Source organism: Aptenodytes forsteri, unplaced genomic scaffold (assembly GCF_000699145.1).
Source record: "Aptenodytes forsteri isolate BGI_AS27 unplaced genomic scaffold, ASM69914v1 Scaffold174, whole genome shotgun sequence".
NCBI classification, from domain to species: Eukaryota; Metazoa; Chordata; class Aves; order Sphenisciformes; family Spheniscidae; genus Aptenodytes; species Aptenodytes forsteri.
The window spans coordinates 572,244-593,534 of record NW_008794603.1 but is presented as its reverse complement, the minus strand read 5'-3'; the positions used below and the strand labels follow the sequence as shown (position 1 = coordinate 593,534).

Sequence of the window (21,291 nt, the reverse complement as noted above, 5' to 3'; positions counted from 1 at the left end):
GAAATTATAATAAATTTCTTTTTGTAAATAATTTCTTCAGCTTTAATAGTTGTAAATGGGAGTAGGAGACAGACTAAAGAACATTTTACATACAATGACCTTTCGTATTCTGTTAAACCTATTCTTGACTGTTTTATGCAAAGCAGCTTCAGGAGCAGTAGCCTTTCAAACGTTACGTTAACAGTTTATCATCAGTTTTAGGCAGGTATTATATAATTAGACAGTGGATTATCATCAAGCATTACTGCTTCAGATTACATCTGAACAAAGCAAAAGCAGCAGATTCCACATGCAAAAATGAAATCATAGCCAAAATACCAAATACAACTTCAGAAACAAGCAGTGTTTTACAGTGAACTGAAAAGTAAAGCGGTCTCAACATTTACATCCATTTCAGATGTATTTTGTCAGGCTGCGCAGTAACTACTCAACTGCTCAACAAATAGAACAGATCCAATACTCAAATATGCATATTGGGTGGTATTTTTAGTTCTTTTTGATGATGTGTCAATCCCTTCAGCGCTTAGATGTCTCATCCCTTCCGCATCTACAACAACTCTAATTTTCAACCAGCTCTGGAAGAAGGACACAAAAAACCCCAACATTCAAGTATTTTCTTACATCTGTTTTTTGGCTGATATTTAGTACCATATGGTGCAAAGTTGATGCAGTCAACCATAACTGATATAATATGGGTGAGACCATCCATCATTGAAAACATCTGAGGAGGAAACAGAAGTCATCAGCAAAGCCCAAAAGAGCAACAGCGACAGAAAAAAACCAAACATGTTGGCCATTCAGGACAGCAATACAAACAGCTTTTAAATTTAAGAAGTGGATGAAATTTGTCTGCATTATCAGTTAAGACTCAGCTAAGATTACATTTTAAATACACATGTTTACACAAGCTGAAGTTTTCCCATTCTATACAAAGACGACACAAGCATATATACAATTTAAAGAAGCAAAACAGTAACGGGCAGTGTAAGAAGGTGTTAGGTTTAAGAAGATGCATCAAAAGTATTAAGGTTCAAGGTACTCGCTGTCTAGCAAAACATGTTACCAAATGTCAGCGTGTGCTTAAGTTCAGTTACTGTACAAAGCCTGATTTTCAGAAAAGTCACTGTAGGCATAACAGTAAGGTCATCATTAACATTCAAGAAGCACGATCGACTTCTAGTACATACAAAAAGATGGGTCAAGCTTCCCCCCCCGAATTCATCACAAATTCTTCTAAATAAAAAAAAAACCCAAACCCTTGCTTTTAAAAGGAACATTGATATTGTGGGCCAAGAAACCACTTTAGTTTCAATATAACTTACATACTGAAGCTCTAAATTGTTTAAGTTTGGCTTGCTGAATAATTATTAATTTTTGAAAATTGAAGTTTATCATCAGGGTACAGCAGCATCCAAAGGAAGTTACAGTGATGTAAGCCTCCAAATCCCATGTTTTCAAATTCCATTTTTCCTTCTCATCTGTTTCTTATTCATTCCTTTCACGGTATTTTTTCAAAAGACAGTCAACTTTGAAGCACGAAGGATTTTATGTTCCAAAGCTAATGTTCACTGACACCTGCAGACGCTCTACCTCCCCATATGACTTGGGCTTGCAAACAGGCAAGACAGATAATGTAAAGGCTTCCTCTTTCAAAACCTCTCTCTTTTATAAAACTTGGAAGTCTTGTCTTTAAATTTTAGTGCACGAGGTTGACGGTACCAGGAATACAGCAAGTTATGCCCTCTGAATGCTGCAGTGCTACTTGACCCTCCTTCCTAAGCAAAATGCCTGGTTTTGTGGTATTTTTTAATTCAGCCTGAAGTTACTTTACATATACACACACATTTCAACCAGACAAATCATATTTACCATTTATTTTCACTAAACCAGTATTAAATAGTTAGAAGACAAATCCAAAGACTGCTTAACTGCTATTTTATAGTCAAGCTTTATAATGATTTTTACTCTCTTCTTTCAATCCATTTCTAGATTAACTCTGAACTCCTGTTAGTAAAAAGAGTTTTGTTACGGCTTTATCTAAGTCTCACCCAAAACACTTTTAAGTTATAGAAAGTACTACATTAGAGTTTACAATAGGTTCTTATATCTAATTTAAAATATATCTGCTAAAGTATTTATATAGTTCAATATCACTGGTTTATACTCACTACTGGAGTTTCACCTTCTAGCCCAGATATTATTTTGGCACAAAGTTCTTCACAGCATAGGTTTTCTTCTGCTGTTGCAACTAAAGCAGCACAGCGAGCAAATGCTCTATACAGCTCTGACCAAGTGCGCAACAAGGATTTCATAGTTGGCTTTAACAACAGAAAGAAAAAGTTTATAAATATCAATGTCTGTGCATAGAGATAAAAACTTGCTTTAAGTTTTCTTCTTCTGTCAAAACCTACGTAACTCAAGAATTCCAACCCTGGAGCAGTGGTCCAATGTATACACATATTGATAACTAACTCCACTCTGAGATTACCAGATAGTGCTTTATAGTTTTTATAAGCCCCACATTGTTTCTCATCAACGTTATGCATTCACTGTTACCTGTGGAAATTCCTTCATGGGGAAGATAAGTGATACTGGTAGCAACAATGCACTATACACAGCGTTGAAGTTGTGTTCCAGTGCATCACCCTGATTTACTTCATTCGTCTGCAACGAGGAAACAATTTTCTGGTTAAGGAAGCTGCAAAGTTTAGACGACAAATAAAGCTACTCTAAATACATTTATTTTGGACATAGAATCCATGCAAGCTAAATTGCCAGTGGCGTTTCGAAATGAGCTATTCTCCGTTCTTTCAAGAGTTCAAGCTGATCCTACTATTTAGAGAGATTAAAAGCACTGTTTCTCAATTCCAGAATAACTTAATTCCAAGAATAAAACCAATCAGTTAGAAAATGTCTTACGTATTTTCTACTTATTGCAAGAAGTGATGACAGCAACCTACTTAAGGAACCTAAAACTTTCTGCATGAATTCTAAGACTTTTAGGTATAACGACTACACGAGGATTAGTTCAACAACTCCTGGATCACAGTCCACGTACTTCCAGTAAGTCATCTGCGGAACCCGTTGAATATTACGGTTTATATGGCTTTCATTAGGGCTTCCAATCAAGAAGTCTAACACTAGTAAGAAGCACTGTTCTAATTACGTCCTAAACGTCGCAACTCAGTATTTATTGTATTTTCACATAAAGCAAACAGGCCTCTTAGTATTTAAAAGTTGAGGTCCCAAAGGGCAAGTTTCCATCCTTCGTAGCAGCAAGACTATGCTGAGGAGTGAAGGCTTGAAGCGCATCTATAAGCAGGTTTATGATCTTAAAAAGAGAGAAAGACATTCCCCACACTATTCTGGACACTGTACTCAAGAATGCTCATTCTTATTGACTGGAATCGCTTTAAACCACACTTTGGATCACTACTCCACTACTGCCCTTCATCCTACCTCACTGCGAATGTTCATACTCCCGTTAGGGACTTTTTAAAAAAAAGTGCTGCACACATTCCAGTTTCACAAATACTACCAAGGCTTATGTAATTTCACCATCACTTTGAGACATGCGATTCCTAAAAACACGTTAAGGTAAAAGATCAGCGCAAGGTTTTCCTGTGGTTTTTCTTGGGAGGCGGGAATGGGGAAGAGAACAAAAAGACACTATACCCGATTAATCCATTCGGTCAGCGGATTAACCACAATACTCCACATTCTCCAGAGATGCTCCTTATTTTCCACTTGCTTTGCACTCTGATTAATAATGCAGATCACAGATTCACTGAAAGCCAGTGGAGATGTAGGCCCAGACAAAACATAGCCCACGAGCGTTTCTAGAATTACGAAGAATCTAGGGAAGAAAGTTAAGTAGGTAAGAGAAGTTTTTCCTAACTTCAGCTGAAAAAAGTCTATAAAGTCTTCAACTATGGGAAGCTTGTTATAACCAAACGCCACCACATACCTCTCATCTGTTACACAGCATCCCAGGAGGTTATTATGGAAAGGCAGCTGAATTAAGAACAAAGCTGGTGTTCCCTTGTAAGAGAAATTTAAGAGGTCAAAACAACATGTACATCGATCAAATGAAATGGTTGCCTCACTCACATGTGTATCTATATGCTATATGTAACCCTAAGCCAGAAATCTGCAGTTACGAGAAACTGTCAGTTCTAACACTTCAAAAAAAAAATTTGGACAAAAAAAAGCTGGACACCTAAGCTTCAGCAGAATACCAATTATACTACAGTTGAAGCAAAAACCTATTCTGTTTAAAAGACTGAGTTTTATAGCACTTAGTCATTGCTGCCTTGACATTACAGGCGACACGATAAGGTAGGTGTACGTAACGCAATCAATGCGTATTATGATACCTGGAACAAGATGGAACAACCTGAGATTTGCTTATTTCAAGGTTTCAGCAAGACATCTTTTGGACAACCTCTGTTACAACCTATCAGGAGTATTTCAGGTTTGCTAATGTTAAAGCATTTAACAAAATGCATTGAATACCCGCCAATTAAAGCTTCAAACACCTTAATAAAGTTTGACTCTTGTACCTAAGTCAGGAAAAGCCTCCAAATGTAAACAACACACCCAGGAAAAAAGCTGGGGGGCATTTTGAGAGTTAAGCTCTTAAGCCAACTCTGGTAGACAAAGTTTTATACTACTCACTCGAGTTGAAACATTTGCTTACTCTGCTACACTTAGGTCTTCCCTCACAGCTATCTGCCTGCTTTTAAAAGCCTCCAAATGAATGCTACGCACTCCCTGGCTCACAATGGAAAGGTTTAGCTACTTTCACCAGCTAGAAAGCTCTGCCTCCACTGCTGCAAAATAAACAAGTTGCCCCCTACCTACTGGCGGATGTAGGGGAAGAGCTGATCATCATCCAAACCACCTTTTAAATTTTTAATAAGTCTAACTGGTAGCGTGCTCCTACTCAGTCTGCTCCACCCCAAACAAACCCCCACCCCCACCCCCCCCCCGAAACTTCATCTATTTCTCCCTTCCAATGCAGTACACAGAACACAGCACAGCACTCCAGTTCGGGCTCGTTAGGACCAAAGTAGAACAGAGTAGCTCTCGCTGCTAATGAATACCGCCACTCTTTCTGCGGTAGACTACGGCCAAGAAGTTCAGGCTTTAGTTCACTACGACTCCTGAACTTTTTCTGAAATAATGCTGTCTAGCACGATATTCTCTGCTTTGCTTCTGTGCATTTAATTTTTCCTGAGGAATACCACTTTCTACCTGTCTTTAAAGTACTTCAACTCTACTGACTTCAGAACATTTCCCCAAAACATCAGTTTTCAGTAGATAAGTAGTCCTACACAGTTTGACTATGCAGTCTCCTCACAAAGTATCTGCAACCTCTAGTTTAGATCATGACCTGAACACGAGAAATCCTCTTTCATTATTACAGTACTTTCAGCATATCCCTTTTTAGCTACAGACGGTGAAATTACTCATCAGAACTGAGGGCTGGAAACAAAGTCTGCATTCTGGAACACGGAATAATACGGTTTCCTGAAAGATCTGGATCTAACGACTTGTGAAGTGCTCGTACGTTTGTGCCAACGTGACATCCTAATACATTCCAGCACAAAGACAGACCAAGTTCTGGAATGAAGTCAGACTTACATTTAAAAGATCCATATCAGCAACCTGATAAGCTGGTGATCCCAGTACTTTTGGAGGCAATTCCTTAACAGTAATATCAACGAGGGACTACGTAGGGGAAAAGAAGAAAACACATATAAATATTTTTTCCCCCGAAGGCTGGAGTATTTTAAGTAAGACCACAAATAAAAGCAAAATTGTAACAATTGCTTCCCCTTAGTAAAAAGAAAAAAAAAATCCATCGTGAAAGTAACTGTCCTTTGAAGCAGAGGGTTCTGGTAGGAGAACCACGTACCCAATTCTGTGAACGTTGCCGATAAATCTGAAAAACGCTTTTAAAGAAAGAAACCCTTAAGCAACTCTGTGCCGTCTGATGAGAACTGCGTAACTTACAGTTTACACCAAAAAAGTTGTCTCTTCTAAAGAGACCATTCTGATAAGTTAGATGCAAAAGGCTGCTATCAGTCAGAATCCAGACCATCAAAAAGAAACGCGATTTAAAAAACAGACAAACCCACCCAACTTACCAGTATTTTCTGCACAGGAAGAGAATTCGATCTAACGATGTTTTTTAAGGCCTGAAGCAACATGGTCAGTATTTCCGACCCTTGCTTGTCTTTCTTATTTCCTAGAATAAAGCATATTTACAGTTAGAGCAGAACAAAGTAATGGTCACTCTGACCATCACTTAAAACTTACGTATTACGTCCTGCAAGATCAAAAAAATTCTGTATTTATTTATCAACATATACCAAATACTTCATAGATTCGGATACCAAGTCTCTGCTCTGAAGAGCAGCGTAACTGAAATGGAAAAGTTTAAATAACCCCCCCCAAGTTTTATTAGTAAAATGGAAACACCTTTGTAACATTAAACAACCTTAACTTCGACACGCTAAAAAAAGTTGTGAAATTTTGCATTCATCCAAGCAACAGACTTCATTTCTCTTATGCTTTTCAGTTAGATCTTTCAATATAAGACTTCGTTATTATGAATATTCTGGACTTTCAAAGCCTTTAACAGAGTAACGCACACTTTTAAAAAAGGAAACAACTCACTTCTATACATCTGTAAAGACACTATATACTTCACTATGAAATAAAATCTAATTAAGGAAAAAAAAGGTAGCCATAGTCAGAGAACAAAGACTTACACTAATTTGAGTAATAGACTGAATGTCTCAATTTCTCAGTTACCAAAGACTTGGGGTGGGGTTATTTTTTTTTTTTTTTTGGAAATGGAAAGATTTCTTCAGCAAGAAAAGCAGTTGAAGTGCTTTTGCCTTACTGCTACATGCAATACACCTGCAGTCACGTGCTGCCATGCCTTCCCTAATAAGCCTCACTGCATCAGATCAGCACGATTTTGTATTTGTCGCACAAAGATGTAGGCATCACAAAAAAATATCAGTTGTTGCTTCAAAAACAACTACCGATGATGCCCAAAAACCAAGTTTTACCAGCAATGAAGCAAATACTACTTAAGGTCTAGTCTTAAAATAAAACCCTCTAACTGGTCAGCAATGACAAATAAAGAAGAAAAAAAAAAATCACTTTTTACCTGATTCAATAGCTGTTTTTACATATCCATTTATGTCCTTCCATATAACATTCAGCATACAATCTACAAGATAGCATAATATTTGTATTCAGTTTGTAATAAAAACATTAACACAGTTTGGTTTTTTTAACTGCAATTTTGTTTAAACAACAGACTTCGATGTAAGCCAAAACTGACGTAAGCTTTCAAACCAAGTCAGCCCAGTTCTGTTTCTTGTCAACACTGGAATATTACAGAAAGCGGTTATTTTTTCCTTCGGTTTCCCTCCCCCACTTTATTTTCCAGAAAAGAAATCAAATTTCACCACTAAATTCTTACCAGGAACTTCTTTTCCAATTGCAATAAAGCCATCCTGAACCGCGTTTATAAGCGTGCTGGCATGCTTACAGAAAAAGGAAGGGCTACTGATCAGCGGGTACTGGAGAGGCTCTAGGAGAACAAAAAACACGCGTTCTGTAAATCTGTTATTTTGCAGTCTACTGGCAAGATAAGCCTTAAAAATAATCAATTGTATATGTGTACTTACAGCATTTAACATAAAAACAGCTTCTAATATTAAAGATGACAACAGTTTTAAATGTTTAAAGCATTTCATGCTAACAGACACCTGTAAATCCAACAAAATTGGCAATTTCAGATTACGCAAGAGTACTTCAAAAAAATATAACTCATCTACCTAAACTAAGTACAAGTTTGTTTTGCTTAGCAAAATCTAAAACTTCTGGTCCCATCAAGAAGTGAAGCAGCATTTCAATTCCCAAAAGCTGAATGGACGGGATCACCACCACTCCTGCTGTACTGGAATTCAAGTTCATCCTTGGTGTGACTGGACTTGCGAACGGGTAAGGACCTACGTGAGGGGAGAAAAGTTACAGTGGCTCATATTTCACCCGCAATCAAGCAAAAGGAAAGATCCAATAGACCAAAATCCCAAAGTTAACATGGAAAGAACAAATCATAGAATAGCGTCGGCTGAAAGGGACCTCTAACAGCCAGCCAGACACCTAGCCCCCACTCCTATTAAGAAGGGTTTAACATCACAGTTGCAACCATGTATTTTGAGAGTATAAATATCTTCCAAAGATCGCCAAGGCTCAGACGCCAAACTTTATTTTGGCAACAAGAGCCTCGCTGGAAGTTGTGGTTATAGATCAAGTTACATGCTACTACACCATATACTAGTTATATAGTAACTCTACTGCTATGAACGAGTTGCCATTAGAAACTTTTACACCAACACAAGTTTAAGAGGTCTCAGGTGCAAGGCTCTTTGACCAACCTCAGATACGATCTCACAGAACTAAGATAAACTTTTTTTTTTTAAAAAAAATGGAACAACAGAAGATCTACACATCTAGGATGCTTCCACAAGGTATTTGAGGCTTCTAATTACAGCGGTCTAGAATTACACAAGCTGTGAACACTAGGCTTTCCATACAGAGAAGAAAGGCAGTTCCTTATCTCAGGCATTCAGCTGTAAAGCTCAAGCGGGTGTGATTTCACACGTATTTAAAAGTACCAAGATTGTTGATAATGTATTATACCTCAGGCATTCAGCTGTAAAGCTCAAGCGGGTGTGATTTCACACGTATTTAAAGTACCAAAATTGTTGATGTATTATCATCACTGGGTTACCGTTCAGGCAGAAATGAAAAAAAGTGCTCTAGAAATGAGAATGGCATATATAAATAGCACATATATGAATACACGAAAAACTAAGTTTCAAACCAAAGCTTCCCTTGCAAAAGGAAACACAGTTCAGGACATTAAAACTGTCCTCAACACAATTTGATTAGCACAATTTCGTAGACTTGAAATACTGACTACAACAGCCTGATTTTATCCAGTGTAAATCACCACCTCTGAGCTCTCCAACAAACATGCAGAAAAATTACTGCTTTCAATAATAATATATCGCAAATGAAAGAGCATAAACACATTAAATAGAACGGATGACTTGCTGCATCCAGAATACAGTTGGAAACAGGCTTGTACTTTAATACCTGATTTCTGCACAGGGGTTGCCGAAGCTAAGCTTTGGTTGGCTGGTACACGCGAGGGAGTCCCTTGCAATGCAGCAGAAGAATCTAGACTTAAAGTACTTTGGATTAATGGTACACAAACCTGCAATGATATCAAACCTCAGTGAAAACAGGTACGACACATGCAAGCCTTAAGCCACAAAGAACCATACGTTTCAAATATCACATAGACTGTACTGCTGTTCACAGCACCAGCGTTTCAGAGTTTGAGTACTTATAACAATATTTTTAAGATGCTGTATAAAATATGCATACCAATACATGAATTAAATGGCTAGGTTAAACAAAAACTCACGTTAGAATGATCCAACTGTACCGTATCTAAAAAGGTAGATTTTTTTCTTTACTCCTGAAGTTTGATTTAATGAGATTCAGAAGCCTAATAGAAACGTTATGTTCATTCCAGTTATAATGCGAGTAGTAATGACACACCTGGATCATTTTTCTCTCTATGCATCTTTCTACATATTTCGTGATCTTTTCAGTATGTTTTCCTATGGCAGACTTTCCAAAGCACACGCTCGCACAGCGAAAGGACATATAACGTGCTTATGTTTACTACTGCCGTGCACTCACTGGAGATTTTCACCGAGATGCTCACATGACATGCTGATAGGCTCTCCAACCTTTTGGAGCTTTAAAAAGATTGCACGTATAGTCCCAAGCGCTCCTGCTATATGTAACACACACACAGAGCGCACACAAATACACAAGTTGGATTCGGTTCCTTAAGACAGTTTTATTTTCATAATAAACTAGAGAAGGACAAAGCAGGTACAGGGCAAGTTACGGCGACAGAGCGGGGCCTTAGCTTCACACACTCAACACAGGCTAAGTGCTTATGCTATGACTGTTTTCAGTTGCGTTACCTGTTCGAAGTTTGCAGGCAGCTGAGGGCCCAGCCTCATGAGTAAGTACCACCAGACCTCCAGTTTTGTCAGTGCCAAAGCCTCTGTTCTCACATGGATCGAGCTCAGTGGCTGCATTAGCAATTTCAGCCTTTTAGCACTGCACAATATATCTTGAAGACCAAAAAAGCATATTTAAGCAACACAATTAATTAAATCGCAGAACAACAAAAAAGGAAAATTTTTAAACCATTAGGTTTTTTCCTAATACATTTTAGCTTAAATTTCAGTTAATGACAATTTGCAAAACTAAAATACATAGTAAATGCACCAACCTTTCAGACTATTTTACTGCTCTAACTGTTGTCTGGAACAACCCTGGAAATAGCAAGTGTTTCTTTCCAATACCAAGAGTGAAATCTACTGAATACCAACATAAACAGAAGGAAATTCACTCCTGTTGCTATGTTAGAGAGCCCTACCTGCCACAGTAAAAGAAAAACCAAACCCCTGACATACATGTGCATTGCCACTGGATGAGAACGAATGATCTTAACTACAGTATTCCAAGGCCACAAACGATCATTTGCCACTGAAGCAGAAGTAGCATAGCGTGTCTGGACAGAAGTTTGCTCAAGCCTACGCAAGCGTTCAAAGAAGAGAAAAACTTTTAGCCAGCTCAGCAGCACCAGAACCTGCCCACCTGCAATTCATAACTGCTGACAGGGACTGCCTTTGCAGCACGCAATCCTCATTAGCCCTACTGGAACACGCGCAACGAACGCCAGTTGTGCCATGGATTTTATCTTCTGATAGAATCAAATCCTTTGTTAATTAACTTACGGGAAACAACGATCGGAACAAATGACCAGATAGGAAACACATTAAAATGACAATTTAAGTTCAATTCAGCTAAACTAAGAAATGCCCACATCTAGCTTTCTCTTCAGGACACACAGTAAGGAGAAGCACAATCAAGGTAAAAAATAAATACTGTGTGTTTTGACACAGGCTAGACTTAAAAGACTTGTTCAGGTCTCAGTTATACCTTTAAGGCAACTTTTTTAACACCTCTAGAATCCTGAAGCATTACTCTTCTCCAATTAATCCACACAGTCCAAAATAAGATCTACAGAATGTTTTATTCTCTATTTCATTGCTGTTTGGATCAATTAAAACACTACAAAACAAAGGTTTGTTAATTTTATTCTATTCATTTCTGCTGGCAGAAAAGTTAAGATAGAACTACTGATCAAACTGTCACTTTTCCTTAAATTCAAAGCAAACAAAAACCAAAAAAACAACTTGAATTTTACTTACGTCTACACGCACAGTATATACCACTATGTATATGTATCCACCACTATGTATATACCGTAAACACACTATGCGTATATCCAGTGGTATGTACCATAGTATTGACCACTATTAGACAGAATATTCTCCTCCAGTTACGCAAAGTGACAGTAGTCAAAACAATTCAGGTTAACTTTTTTTAATCTACCTGGATTTAGAGCAAAATTATCTATTAGACTCTTCCATGCAATGAAGGCTATTTTCTTTACCACTGGTGAGCCACTACGAAATCCAAGTTCCTCCAGTTGCAGCAATGAGTTGATAAAACTGCCACTACGATGCAGTGTCTGAAGATAGAGAAGTTCAGAATTAAGGTATTTATGTTGTCAAAAATCGCTTCCCTGAAGATTCATGATTGTACAACTTGCTGCTTTTCTGCTTACCTTTCCAAGTAACTTGACAAACAGCGGCCATAATTTTAACACGTAAGTCTCATTTTTTGTAGAAAACAATTTCTGAAGTTCCGAAATTAATTTCTGCAGACAGAAAGAAACACAATTTCTACAAGAAATATGTTCAAAGTATTCTAAGAACTACATACTCACACCAATGTCTGGAGATACAACCAAACTGGAACTATGCTATTTCTAGATCAGAAGGATTTAATTCTGTACCACATAGCATTTGCTGGTACATCAGTCGGATGTTGCTACCATCTGATTACCTTCTTAGTTGAAGTTTATGGTTGGTTTCAATTATTCTGATAGTGGCAACCAACAAATCAAAATCCATTTCCTTAAATACTTGTAGTCTCTCTAGCTCTCAAGTCAAAACACACTGTGACCCTAAAAACCACCTTGTTTGGGTTTTTTTGTAAACATACTTAACTTCGGCAGCAAATAAGGCAAAATAAATAAGCCTACAGTTCTGGAAGTGAAGGGGAACGTGAAAAGCTTCATCAAAACGACCAAGGGGGCTGTTGCTGAATAGGGCAGGGAATCTTTCAGTGGACACGGAAAATGCTGAGGTACTCAATGCCTTTCTTCCCTCCGTCTTTACTCTCAGGCCTCCGACATCTGTCTCCCACCACCTTTGTTGCTGGGCACACAGGTACTACCCATGGTAGAGAAGAACTGAGCTGGGGACTACTTAAGTAAACTTGATGTATATAAATCCATCAAACTCTACAGGGCGTATCCAAAGATGCTGAAGGAGAAGGCCAATGACAAAACGAGGCCACACTATTATTTCTTGAGAGGCCACTGCAACTGGTAGAGATCCCTAGTGACGGGATAGGGCAAGACAAATTTTATGCCAACTTCAAAACAAAAACAAAAAAAAACCACACACAAAAAACCCCCACAACCACCAAAAAACCAAAACTACACAAAAGAGAGGATCTGGGGAATTACAAGCTAGCCAATCTCACTCCCATGCCTGGAAAAATTATGGAGCAAGTTCCCGTGAAAGCCATTTCTAGGCACACGGAAGAACCTGCTTTTCCAATCCGACTGACTTCTATGAGGAAATGCCTGGTTTTGCAGATGCAGGGAGTGCAGCAGTTGTTCTCCACTCCAACTTTAGCAAGGCTTTTGACACAGTCTCCTCTAGTGTCCTTGTAGCCCAACTGGGGAAATACAAACTAGTTAGTCAGATTACAAGGTGTGTGGCTGGACTGTTAGGCTCAAAGGTTGGTGGTTAGCAGTCCAGAGCCCAGGTTATGTGTGCGATTTACAAAGTGTCAACAAGGGCTGATATGATTTAACACAATCGATGATGGGGGGGAAAAGCATCGGTTGATATGCTGGAGGATGGGGCTACCATTCACAGGGATCTTTACAAGCTTGAAAAATGGACTGACAGAAACCTCACAGAATTCAAAGGCAAAGCCCTATCCCTATACCTGGGATAGACGAACCCCAGGTACCAGTACCCACTGAGGACGCACGGGCTACGTAGCACCTCTGCAGAAAAAGAGGTGGGGGACAATTTTAATCTTAAGTCAGGAATGTGCTCCTGCATACTGGACTGCCCTAGCAAAAGCACAAGAAACAAGTCAAGAGAACTGACCCCTCTACTTGGTACTCATCGGATCATCTCTTGAATACTGTGCCAAACTTTGGGCACCGAAGTACCAGAGCTACTGGCAAACTGGAGCGAATCCAGCAGAGGGTCACCACTAAGACGGTTTAGGGACAGTTCATGACAGAAGAGCTAGGCTTGTTTAGCTTGGGGTGGGAGGGAATATAATTGCAGTCTTCCACTACTTACAGCTGGATTATAAGGAAGAAGCCAGACGCTTCAGAGAAGTACTGAAAGAAAGGACTGGAGGCAACAGACTCAAGTTTCAAGAAGACAAATCCCATTTTTACCATCAGGGTGGTTAAGCGCTAGAACAAGCTGCCCAGACAGGCTGTAGAATTTCCATCCTTTAACATACTCAGATCTCAACTGGACAAGGCCCTGAGCAATCCGGCCTTAACTTCGAAGCTAGCCCTGTTTTAAGTAGGAAGCTGAGCTAGATGGTACGAGTTACTGCCACACCAAGTTCTGCTGATTCTAGTTCGGTAAGCAAATTCTCTTTAAGAGACAACAAAAGTTTAATGATATTTATGAGTTAATGCTATCAAGACAGGTGCTTAAAGGTCATTTAAAAACAGCAAGTTATTTTCCTGATCAATGATTCTTGTCAGAAACTTAAATTTTTTAAATTTTTTTTTTACAGTGGTCCTGTATTTACATTGCTGTTACATTTATTTTTCTGTCAAAACTGCTGCCATCAAGAAGTTCCTGTCAATGCACAGTAGCTTTTTGCTGCCACTATCTAGACTGTAAATAAAATTAAAAAACCCCCAACCAACCAACAACCCCCATTACTATTCCTGTCATCTCTAGAAAAAAGGCACAGCATTTCTACTTACTGTGGTCATTAGGTGCTCGGTGACAGCCGCTACCTCCTGCTGCTTCTGGAGGAGCAGCGGCATGCCCATCTCCAGAGCAGTGGCACCTCGTAACTGCACCTTATGAGCTGAATGGACGACCAGAGGAATGATCAGTTTTGCCCACCTCACAGCCTCTTCTCCCATCTGGGCTGGAGTTTGCTCCATTAAGCTAGATCCAAAAAACAAATATAGGTATTACAAATCTCCAACAGACACACTGCTCAGGCACTCAAAGATAATCTTGGTATCATCAATAAATGCTCTAATTCAACATGTGATTTAGAGGAAACCATTGTAAACAATTTTATTTTTTTATTTTTCTAAACAATTGTATTTTGACAGTTCACTTAAAACTGCAATGCTGAAGCATTATTTCAGATAAACATCTCCAAAAGCAGAGCAGCCTGACATTTCCAGCTGTCCTTTTCATTCTGTCACAGCTTTTTGGGCAAACAAGCTGAACTGGGAACCTGAAAGGAACATACCATCAGTTCCTTATCAGTGACCAAGTACTAAGTTTGCATATTAGCCGTCCCTTGTGTGTTCCTAGCAGTCCAGACCAGCTCCAACAGGCCACGTGTCCTGAAAACAATACACACCTGCTTTGGAAAAACAACTCAAACCCTGAAGCAGCACAGGTTTATAGACTCATAGAATAGTTTGGGTTGGAAGGGACCTCTGAAGGTCATCTAGTCCAACCCCCCTGCCGTGGGCAGGGACATCTTCAGCTAGATCAGGTTGCTCAGAGCCCCGTCCAGCCTGACCTGGAATGGTTCCAGGGATGGGGCATCCACCACCTCTCTGGGCAACCTGGGCCAGTGCCTCACGGCCCTCATCATAAAAAATTTCTTCCTTCTATCTAGTCTAAATCTACCCCCCGTTAGTTTCAAGCCATCTGTTTGTACAGACCCAATGTGCATTAGCCTAGTCAAGTGTTCTTATCCCTCTACTACTGAGCTGTTAGAGCACAGTATGACAAACAATTCCGTATGTTTACACCATCCCACACAGAAGCCAACGAGACTTTCAGAAATGGGAGTACCCGGCACGTATTCAACCCAGCCTGTAGGAACCAGCTTGTCTCTCAGTCATGGAATTTTGCCAGTGTCCTCTTTGGCACAGGTACATCAAGTCCCCATCACTACAGCTTACGAAGGGTTTGCTGTACTAAGGAAAACTGCTGCCGTTCAAATAATTTTATTAAAGCCAGAGGACACGCGCTGCTTAAGAGAACGGTTTTCCATTACATCTCTCAGCAGCCTAACTTCTGAACAAGAGCATTGTCTTACCACCGCTGTCAATCAGCCTGAGACCCAGTATCTGTTTATTTTCAGGTACAACTCTTGCTCTTAAGGATAACTACGCCTACTGAATCTCAGATTTGCAAAAGAGGAATTAGCGTACAATTAACCAAATGCAAGAAGTCGCTAAATACAAAGTAAATTATAATATGCAACTTCTCTGCTACAGAAAACTAATGCATTAAAATAGAGATAAAATAAGCAAATAACTACTGCTTTAACTATTTCACTTTAAAATGGATTTGCAGTTCAAACCAGATGCAAAAAGTTGAAGAGAATACTTAAATAATAGTAAAGATACAAGCTCAACATATTTACTAATAAAGAAATAAAATTAATACTAAGTAAAGATAAAATTTGACTATTCTAGCACTGCTGACCAAAACAACGCACTTTCGGTGTTGGTCCTAAAAAGTCACCTTTGGAATTAAACAGTAGCCTCAACTCTGTTAGGAGAAACATGGCAGTAAAATCTGTAAAGCACCAAGGAGATGTTTTCAAATAGAAACCCATATAATGGCTAAGAATTTCTCAACCAGGTAGGTTCTGAAAACGAGAATGTAGAACACAACTTGTGACACGCGTGTGAGGCTTTGGAAATAATTCCTAATAAGCCATTAAAAATGAAAGCAATGAAAGTTTATCTGAATATTGACCACCTTCTGTGTCAGAACTGGTTGTCATATTGTCATTAACAGAATATTTTGCAAATGCAGCAGTTCAGGAGAACCACTGGGAAAGAGACAGAAACAGAGACGACAGTTCACACAGTTTCACTGTTGTACTGACTGTGACACAAAACACTGAGAAAACAGTCTTGAACATACTGAACAGTTCAAAGAGCGTTCAAAAAAAGTTTCAATATTTTTCAAAAAAACTAAGCATTTGTTTTAACAATTTAATATCGCAGTGCACGTACCGTATAATAACATTTAGTGCTTCGTATTCAACCACCATAGACTGTACATCTCCTCTAGTAAGTATTGTTTCCAGGGTAGAAATAATACTGGACACCTGAGGAAGGAAGAGAACATTAGAGTGAGCACCTAAATACAAATATTTCCATGAGGAGCTGGAATTATGAAATTTTGTTTCCCAGGACCGTGCCCTGCGTTTGGATTATGCTGGGTCTAGTTTTAAGGTTAGAGCTCTGACCAAACTGGAGTATTCACAGCATTTCTCCCCTGTGTTATACACCGGTATCTAACAGAATTGCTCACACCGCAGCTTCTTCCTCAAGAGAAGCAGTAACTTGTTGGCTGTTTTCCCTCTGCAGCTGCCCTTACAACTTTTCCAAGAACTTAGGCCCTATACTCAGCTGTCAAATTTGATGGAAAACGACCTTCAGATTCAAAAGCTACTGAGTGGAGCGTGACCAAGAGATTGCACAAGCCTCACCTCCCTAGGAAATCATGCCACACACACAAAAAGTGAAGAAACTTACCTCCTTTTTAACAATTTCAGAAGGAAACGCCTGCTTAGAGATCACCCAAAGTGCCCGAGTGCGAGTGTTTTTATCTGAAGTTTTTACGGCAACACTGTTCACCACCGAAAGCAAGTCTCGTATTTCAGTTGCTGAAAGCAGAACACACAGCACTCAAATTCTGTTCATGCAATCCTAATCAGCTTCTTAGCAAGTTTCAGGTCATTCTGCTCAGTTAACTTTACTAAAGATCCATTCAACTAGAAGTCCCAATGGACATGATCTAATGTCTTAAACATTACTTTTTCGCAATTTTTGGAAATCTCTCTCAAAATAAACTAGTAAAAAAGCTCAAAATGTATTAATATACAGATACTATTAGTGTGTCTATATTACCTTTATAAGAAACCAGAAAACCGTAAAGCTAGAAGACACCTTTAGCTAAAAACACCAGAGCTAAAGATTAAATATTTAATTATTCAAAACTTCTTGGATTTCAAGTGAATTTAGCAGCACTTTGGTCAATTTCACAGCTATACTGACACGTATAAATTCATTTTAGGGTCTAGGAGAGGCTTTATTATTAAAGAGGGTGGTAAAGTTGTAACTGAGGTAACAGCGAGCTCATTACACAAAAAAGAGTAAGGCTAGCACAGGACTTATATGCAACTAGGAAGACAGATGGCGAAATCGGGTATTCTTTTACAACTCAAAACTAACGAAGCCTGATTTCTTACAATTTGGGCTTTGTGGGTAAATGATCTCACTATCAGAAACATAAGGTCATATACACTCTTTTCCTCAATCAAGAGTACATATGCTTTTTGTCTTCCCTCCCTAACTCTCCACTGTTTTCAGGATTTAATTATTTCTGAAGCCTGACATTCTCTAACAAAACTGATTGCAATTTATCAACTGGTTAAAAAAAAAAGTTACGGGGGAAAGGAAAGGGACCACACAGACATTATTATAGATGCCTCATTCTCACAGGAAGTCAGGTTAAAGTTTGAGTAACAGGAAAGCAGGACACACTGGAAAACGTGTAGAAGAACTGAGAGAAAGAATCAATTTCAATAAAAAGAATGGCAGAGCCACATGAAAAAACGCTCTCTGCACATCCACACACGTGATTTTGTTCAGTCTTGCCTGAGGGTCAGTTTCTCTCTAACAAAGGTCATTCCAGAATATTTGTCCAGGAGTATTTAACACTTCTCAGAGGAAGAAAAAGAAAGAATAATTGACAGTATGCCATTTGTTATTACCATTTGAAGAGTCGCTACAGGTTCCCGCACCATCAAGGCGCCACACGACAGCCAAATCACAATACATTTCCTTGTGTGCCCATGAAAGGCAACCTTAGCTTAACTGCCTCCCACCACCCCCCAACCTGTCTATCCGACATACACACACACACAGACGCAGGTGGCTGACACTGAGCAGCTTCTGATCATGTTATTGCAATTGCATATGCCTGACCCCTGGAAAGTGTAACAGGTACCTCCCGAGGACCAGCCAACTTGGGACGTTAGCTCCCCCCTGTTACCAAAACCCAGGGTTTTTACCTTGATGCATAGCCTCAAGTTCTCAGCAGCAAAACCTTTTGTTAAAGGGATTTAGCACTTTCTAGGAATGTAGGCCATAAGACTTTGGATTACTTTAAATTAGTTTAATTTGAAATATTTACCAGCACAGTATTTGGAGTTGGACTAGATGACCTTTAAAGGTCCCTTCCAACCCAAACTGTTATATGATTTAATGTAATAACCAGGAAAAGGCTGGAAAACACTGAAAAGCACTACTATGCATACCCAAATTCTACAAACAAAAAACCGTTCTTCATTCTTTTTCCACCCAGACATCTTTTTTGATTACTAATTCCACAAAACTAATTACAGTACCTAACTGCTACCAAAGCACTTAATGAAACTAGAAGTTAGTAAGACAGTATTAGCATAACAGCATGAAAAAACATTACGATTTTTTTGTACAAGATGGAATCAGTGAACTGATCACACTTGCTAATACGGAATACAAAACCACTGCACCACTTGGAAACTGTAAGCTTTGTCAAAATTAAAGTATACACTAACAAAGAAATAAAGAAAGAACTCTGATATACACACACACACACTCAGCATCCACACTGAAGTTTGTTTGCTTACCGGATAATTCAGATGTAATTTTTGAATTGAAAACGCAGAATCCTAATGCCTGTAATGCTGCATTACTTAGCTCTGAGTTTTGACTAGAAATGTGTGCCTGAAAAAAAACAAAGCCTCAGTTTATAGAAGTAGCTGTTAAGTATTGTCTTAATACCAACACTTCTGCTCGATGAAGAGAGAGCTATCAAAAGCAAACACGTGATGAAAAATGCACCCATGTGGGAAACCCTTCCTAATTACATACACTCCAAATCAATAAAACAATTTGAAGTTCTGAAGACATTTTTGTTCTCTGTAATTTAGACATCTTTACTGAAGTAAGTTCTAAACATCCAAAGTTCTTTACTTCTTTGCTTGTTATGTACTGTCACTTGACTCTCCAATTGCTTTTAAACATCTGAAACTGAAGGGAAAAAAAAATGGCTAAGAACTGTCTCTACATTAATCTTCAAAAAAATTTGACATTTCCTGCATATTCCAATTCCCTGAAGTGTTTCTAAAGGCAGACAGAACACACTGTATCTTTTCTGGCTCAAAGATCAGCTTTGACTGCATAACACTGCCTGAACACATCCAAGGCCCTGTATTTTATTTCTTCTGTAGTAATTTCTAAGAATGTGAAAGATATATTTTGCCAACAAACCCTTACTGCTACGTCACTAGTTTGAATTCTTATTAAACGAACTCAAATTCAAGTCCTACAATGGCCGCTGACCTTGACCACCTAAACGTGTCTTTGTTCACTGAAGTGTAAAAAATCGAATGGAAGAGACATACCTTAAACACTTTGCAAAGTTGAAGAAAGTGTCTTCTGACATCTGCAGTGAATTCTTTGCCTTCCTCACCCGTCAGGCGACTTTAGGGAGCAGAAGGGAAAACAAGCAATATTCACAGGTTAAACATGTTATAACTGACATAACTTTAAACTTCTAATACACAATTAATCTGCAGTGAATTCTTTGCCTTCCTCACCCGTCAGGCGACTTTAGGGAGCAGAAGGGAAAACAAGCAATATTCACAGGTTAAACATGTTATAACTGACATAACTTTAAACTTCTAATACACAATTAATTAGCTAATCATAGAATCATTAAGGTTGGAAAAGAGAATATAGAACCACTTCTTTCCTTAGAAAGCTAAAACACAACACTGAAGAAGCTAAAGAGCAAAAATGCTGGTCACCACATAGTTAGTCTGACACATGAGTAAAATAGTGTGTTATAAAGTGCACGCGTCCTAGCGTTTTGGAAAAAGTTAAGTGACTAATGACCCATTTTGTGCTTATGGAGCATAAAAAAACCCCACACACATTAAAGGCTTTTTTTGGTCAACTTTTGTAAAACCATTAAAAGTTAATATGCAAACTTTAAATGACTGCTGAAAACTAGATAAACTCTCATATTTCTGTGGAAAGTTTAAAAAGCACATTCTTCAGAAGCGGTTCTAGAACGCAGGCTCCCCACTCCAGGAAAATTCTGGTTTGACAACTAGCAGCGATGACTTTGCACATATCCGAAGAACATCCATACAGAGAAGCTATACTTATCCTATAAAACGTTAACAATCAGTTTCACATAGCGAAAAACAACCGTATTAAGTGCAATCATCCAGAAGGCAACCCGAGAAATCTGTTGTTGCTTAACACTATCTTTAAGTTAGGATGGGGTTTTTTGTCAGTTATTACTAGAAACCTGTAAAATCTTGTAGTGTGATGAGCATCGCTGATATCTAAGCAGCTGCAGCTTTAGAAGTTACTACAAAACCGAAAGACAGGAACTCAAGGGAGATAATGATAGAAAGAAATAACGCCTTTGCGTATGCTAACAAACTGAAAAGATCCAGGTAAAACCAGAACTTAACGGTTAAGAAGTACCTTCCACAAAGAAATGCAATTAAGGCAGGATCATTCCAAAACCCGAAAACCACACCAAACCCTAACCTTTCTAATCATGTAGCGGAAACGCAAGCCTTCTTTCAGAAGGAAAAAAAGTTGTTCTTTCCCAACGTTCCTTCACCCACCTCCGCAGTTTCCCCAGGAAATGCAGGAGCAGAGGCTCTCGGATGAGCAGACACCGAAAAGACGCCCGCCCG

The 21,291-nt window shown here is 38.8% G+C and overlaps 1 protein-coding gene across 1 annotated transcript in view; it reads right to left on the bottom strand.

Annotated features, from left to right (window-relative positions):
• RIF1 (replication timing regulatory factor 1) overlaps positions 1–20,919 on the bottom strand; it is a 37,053-nt gene extending 16,134 nt beyond the window's left edge. The window contains exons 1-20 of the mRNA XM_009273174.2: positions 20,885–20,919; positions 19,978–20,056; positions 19,201–19,297; positions 17,060–17,190; positions 16,535–16,629; positions 14,294–14,483; positions 11,816–11,908; positions 11,581–11,719; positions 10,098–10,249; positions 9,190–9,310; positions 7,863–8,036; positions 7,505–7,615; positions 7,187–7,249; positions 6,153–6,253; positions 5,647–5,733; positions 3,968–4,041; positions 3,676–3,856; positions 2,557–2,664; positions 2,169–2,318; positions 622–721 (exon numbers count right to left, since the gene is read on the bottom strand). Of these exons, the coding sequence (XP_009271449.1) occupies positions 622–721; positions 2,169–2,318; positions 2,557–2,664; positions 3,676–3,856; positions 3,968–4,041; positions 5,647–5,733; positions 6,153–6,253; positions 7,187–7,249; positions 7,505–7,615; positions 7,863–8,036; positions 9,190–9,310; positions 10,098–10,249; positions 11,581–11,719; positions 11,816–11,908; positions 14,294–14,483; positions 16,535–16,629; positions 17,060–17,190; positions 19,201–19,297; positions 19,978–20,056; positions 20,885–20,919 (2,281 nt within the window). The remainder of the gene's footprint in view (positions 1–621; positions 722–2,168; positions 2,319–2,556; positions 2,665–3,675; positions 3,857–3,967; positions 4,042–5,646; positions 5,734–6,152; positions 6,254–7,186; positions 7,250–7,504; positions 7,616–7,862; positions 8,037–9,189; positions 9,311–10,097; positions 10,250–11,580; positions 11,720–11,815; positions 11,909–14,293; positions 14,484–16,534; positions 16,630–17,059; positions 17,191–19,200; positions 19,298–19,977; positions 20,057–20,884) is intronic.
• Between the last annotated feature and the right edge of the window lie 372 nt (positions 20,920–21,291).